This window comes from Microtus ochrogaster, chromosome 17 (genome assembly GCF_000317375.1).
Source record: "Microtus ochrogaster isolate Prairie Vole_2 chromosome 17, MicOch1.0, whole genome shotgun sequence".
Classification (NCBI taxonomy): Eukaryota; Metazoa; Chordata; class Mammalia; order Rodentia; family Cricetidae; genus Microtus; species Microtus ochrogaster.
Genome location: NC_022019.1, coordinates 14223561 through 14228565, shown reverse-complemented (window position 1 = coordinate 14228565; position 5005 = coordinate 14223561). Strand labels below are relative to the sequence as shown.

Sequence of the window (5005 nt, the reverse complement as noted above, 5' to 3'; positions counted from 1 at the left end):
ATGGTGAATTCCCGTGGCAAGTGAGTATCCAGATGCTCGGGAAACACCTGTGCGGAGGCTCCATCATCCATCAGTGGTGGGTTCTGACGGCAGCACATTGCTTCCCAAGAACCCTGTAAGTGTCTAGGCATTGCCGCCATTTATGTTTCTTGTAGTACACATGCAGTCTGGGCTAGTCATTTGGTTGGTTGGTACTCGAAGCTTTGGAAGCCACAGGCTCTGTGTCCAGTGACTTTGGACCCAAGTCTGCTCCTGTATTCTATATTGTAGTACCTCTTGGCTTGATCAACTATATCACAAGTTGGCTGCTTCTTGTAGCTCAGCACCAGTGTTGGGAAAATTAGTAGAGGCTTCCTTTTCTTGCCCACCACTTGTATACTAAGAAACGCTAGATTCATTCACTCATTGTGCATGCATTGAGCACCTACTGGGTACAGTTTCAAGAGAGAAGGATGTAGCAGTCAATAAGAGAGCCAAGATTCCTGTCCCTAAGGCATTCACATCCTCTTTTCTCAATGGGTACATTACACTTCTGTTGGTGAGAGCTTCCCCTGAGGTTTACCTGTTCAGAGATCCATCTGGGTCTGGTCCCTGACTCTGACCTCCCTGGTCTCTCTAGACCCTGCCCCCTGAAAACCCCCTATTCTATACTACTTAGTGGCTTGGAGATGTGTCTGTAGGTACAAAGTGCCCCAAGATCATTGTCAGCTGTGGTGCTTCTGTCTTCATCCTTCAGATTAGAAGTGGTAGCGGTGAACGTCTCTGTAGTCATGGGAACCAAGACCTTCAGCGACATCAACTTGGAGAGGAAACAGGTGCAGAAGATTATTGCTCACAAAGATTACAAGCCACCCCACCTTGACAGCGACCTCTGCCTGCTCCTGCTTGCCACGCCAGTCCAATTCAATAAGGTCAAAATGCCCATCTGCCTGCCGCAGCAGGAGAGTTCCTGGGATCGGTGCTGGATGGCAGAGTGGGCGTCTACTCATGGCCACGGTATGCACTTCACCTTCATGCCATATGAAGCTCACTTGTGGGCTGTCTTCTGCTGAACAGAATGATGGTTTAGCTGGGGACAACTCAAGTCTGAATTTGTGGTAGCATCCATCACCTCCTTCCTCATCACCTTTTCCCACCTATAGAACAACAGCAATGCCTCCCTCAACTAAATCATGTAGGTGAAATTACATAGGTAAAGTCCCCTCTCCCCTGCAAATACGCAAGATATAGAAGAATCTCAAAACTTTAAAGCAGTGATCATTTCTACAGATTCCATCAATAGTGTTTGACTCACAAATCTGTTAGCCTCACAAAGAGTCCACTATTTGCTGATATAATCAAACCAGTGGTTTCCCTGGGACAGTGAGCACCAGCGACTTCACTCCTTTTCCTGTAGAGCACCAGGCTGGCCACCCATGGACCATGAACAGGGAGAAAGCCAGAATTTCCTTTAGCACTGTGGTTATTTTTCCACTTCAAGATAATACATCCTGGATGTGCCTATTCTTTCAAGTGTCTCCATTTATCTACCCAAAGACGAGATGTGTGCCACTCTAAACTTCAACATTAGGACAAAGGGTAGCTTCGGAGCAAGGGTAAGGCCATGGAGAAATCTCTATATTGTGTCCCTGATAAGGGACTGGCTTGCTACTGGAGAGAGCTTGCATCCTCTGGGCATATACATTAGTAGAGGCACTACTTGTTGGGACACCTAGATAACCGAGTGGGGTCTTGCGATAAATCATCCTCACTAGGGAAACTGTGAATCTGACTTGTTGGGCACTGCAACCCTCCAGGGCTTCCACTTTGATGCGTGTGGACTGGTCACTGTCGGTGGCCAATGCATGTTCATTCTCAGGCTGGCTTCCTCACTTTGCTAGGCTCAACCAGAGGCTTAAACATGCACCTGACGAAGCTGAGGGTGGTTCGGATTAGCTGGAAAGCATGCGCCAAGAGGGTGACTCAGCTCTCCAGGAAGATGCTTTGTGCCTGGAAGGAAGGAGGCACCAATGGCAAGTGCCAGGTACTCGGCCGCTGCCACGCCCCACCCCCTCACATCCCACAATTCTTAGGTTCCCAGGAGGCCAGGAGGGGGGGCCCTTGCACATTCCACCATCCACCCCTTCATATTCTCTTGCTGGATTTCCTCTCGTACACAGTGCTTTTTGCTTTTCTCATTCCCAGGGAGACAGTGGGGCACCCATGGTCTGTGCTAACTGGGAGACTCGGAGGCTCTTTCAAGTGGGTGTCTTCAGCTGGGGCGTAACCTCGGGCTCCAGGGGGAGACCTGGTATGTTTGTGTCTGTGGCTCAGTTTATTCCATGGATCCTGGAGGAGACGCAAAGGGAAGGAAGAGCCCTCAACCTCTCCAAAGCCTCGCGAAGCCCCTTGACTCGCGTTTCACCATGCCCCATATGGCTAAGCGTGGGGTCTCAAATACTGCTTGCTGCCATGTTTGCAGGGGATAAATCAAACTGCTAAGCTCGGAACGCTTTTACTGTTTGCCCAGTCTGTTTTCTCCCATCTTCTCCCAAGCATCTGAAGAACGCTGACTACGGATTGGTCTCTGCACTGACTTAGTTCCCTGGCTCACACTCTGATGTAGGAATATTGAACTTCATGCTGAGAGAAGTGTTCCAGAGGCAAACATCATGTCCTCTGATGTCAGGAGGGTGTGAGTCAGGAAGTCTTTGAAATCTCTCATGAGAAGTCTTCACACCCTTCCCTATGAAGGGGGCTCCACTGCATTGTGAGTGTTTGCTCTGACATGCTGAGTTGCTTCTTTCTCTTTGGTGACATGATCCAACCCAGCCACAGATCAGCCTTGTTCTGTCAGTCCAGCACCCAACCCAGTTCTGCACCCAGGGAGCTCCCAACCCAGCCTGCAGATGCCTCCATGGCCTGGTCATGCAGGAAGATCTCCGTGTGTGTGGCAGGTAGGGCAAAGGCTCTCAGAACCAATTTCAATCTGAAAGTGGGAGATTATGGCTCAGGACATGGAGACCAAACCTTTCCTTCCGTTTTTTAATTTATTCAAAAAGCACTTCCGGATAACCAATTGTTCTGGAGGCATTGATGTCTATCAGCTTCTCCAGAACATGGAGCCCAAGACTTCCCAGCAACAAAAGTTGCCCATTGTATGTGAGAGTAGGTTGAACTAACCCAGGGACATCAGAGCCAACACGTCCTTCCACCAGAGACAAGTAATGGAGTAGCTTTCTGCTGGTCATGAAACAAAGGGCAAGAGTTTGGGCTTAGAAAACCACGAGACCATGTTTGAAGACCAGTGCCATATCTTACATCCAGGGACTAATGGTGGTTACATCTCTAGATCTTTTCTTGGTCAAGTCTATATGGCATAGATATAAAGGAGATAACCAATTATATGAGCAAGGAATTTATTTTCCCCATTCATTCATTTGAGTACTTTGTGATATAAATTTTATATATCTTCATTCTATCTTCTAAATGTCCATCCATTTTCTAAGACTTGTGGAGAGTGGGTAGTCTAACATCTGTAGAAGAGGCACTGGACCATGACAGGGATTACAAGGTACAGTAGTATCTTATAACTTACAGGAAGAAACATATCCTACCTTGTGCCTTAGCACACACACACAAATATACACCTTGAGCTAACAATTCATAAAGCAATACACCCTTCTCTGCTACTGAATGAGCAAGGACTTAGATTTGCGTGACCAAGGCAAACTGCGGCCATCTCCTGGTAGATCCGTCTTCTGAAGGTCAAGACGCTCCTATGTGGGTAAGCTCCCTAAAGCTGCACCTAGGATGTGCCCTTTTAAGAAACATGGTGCCAGGGCACGTTCCCAGTTGCTGCTTGTTCACACTAAGGCAAGATAGGTGACATCAAGGGGCCTTGGTTTCATTCTTATGTCGCTTTCACTTAAGGACTTTTCAAGAGGATCATGAGAGAACAAAAAGTACCCTGAAAGGAAGACCCATCCACCATGATTTTGGAGGGAGGAAGGGTCACCCCATCTCATGAATGTGCCACCCATCTCAAAATATTCACATAACCTTCAGATTCACAATTTAGGACCCCCTGTACTGATATCCACCTCAGGGGCAGCCCTCTCCTATTTCTCCTTGTTAGGCCAAATACATTTCTGCTTAAATCATTTGTGTCTCCTGACTGAATGCTTTCCTTTGAGAAGACAGGAGCTGAGAGCTTCCACCATAATAGTAAGTGACCTTGGCTTACTAACGTGTCAGATCTAACAGTGGGGTGTGAAATGGGAATCACAATTTGGAAGCACTTGATGGAGGTGAATCCCAACCTTCAGGCTGTGTTTAAGGAAGCTGATGCAGCTTAACCAGTCAGGACTGGAACTCAATCACTGGGTTCTCAGACCAATTCACTGTCTGGAATATTTCTCCAGTCTGTGAAAGGGAAGAAGGGGGATGCTGCCGAAGTGAGGTGAGCTCTAGAAGATGCCTTGACCAATCCTTTAGGAAATGCCTGTGAAGAAAGGGTTAGGGAAAGCAGGGCCATAAGCCTGCAAGGAAAGCTCTGGTATTCAGAAACAGTCTGATTTTTTGATACAGTGGAAAAGATTCTTTTGGAATAGATTGTAGAAGCTTCTTAGGCTGTTTAAATACCTCTTGAGGTTGAAAATTTAAAACCCCAAAATGTTGGGAGTGTTGCCATTTTGCTCATATTTTTTTTAAAAAAAAAAAACTTTCTACTGCATTTAATAATTGCAACCTTTATAGTAGAGTCTTGTAGTGGAGCCACTTGGTTCCCTTTCAACTGATAATTGATCTTAAGGATGACAGCTGATATCTTGACTCAGGGACACAGCATACCACAGGCTACCACAATCTATTTCCCACTAGCAATGAGGTCATTATTGCCTTCAAACAAGCCAGGCTGAAGCCACACCTAAGAGTCTCCTCTTTGACATGTTGTTTGCCACAGTGTTCAATGACAAAGCCTGTATGAGTTAGAAATGTGTCAAGGAAACAGAAAGCACTCTGTGTG

The 5005-nt window shown here is 46.8% G+C and overlaps 1 protein-coding gene across 1 annotated transcript; it reads left to right on the top strand.

Annotated features, from left to right (window-relative positions):
* Nucleotides 1–2481, top strand: LOC101984101 (serine protease 55-like). Its single transcript, XM_005355522.1, has 4 exons — nt 1–20; nt 737–996; nt 1881–2023; nt 2185–2481. Exons 1-4 carry the CDS (start codon nt 1–3, stop codon nt 2479–2481), a joined length of 720 nt encoding a protein of 239 aa, XP_005355579.1.
* The last annotated feature ends 2524 nt before the right edge of the window (nt 2482–5005 follow it).

Excerpts from the sequence above, each read along its gene's own strand:
- LOC101984101 (XM_005355522.1), top strand. The coding sequence starts at position 1 with ATGGTGAATTCCCGTGGCAA. Across the intron at positions 21-736 it reads ATGGTGAATTCCCGTGGCAA|ATTAGAAGTGGTAGCGGTGA; the intron begins GTGAGTATCCAG and ends TTCATCCTTCAG. Across the intron at positions 2,024-2,184 it reads GCACCAATGGCAAGTGCCAG|GGAGACAGTGGGGCACCCAT; the intron begins GTACTCGGCCGC and ends TCTCATTCCCAG.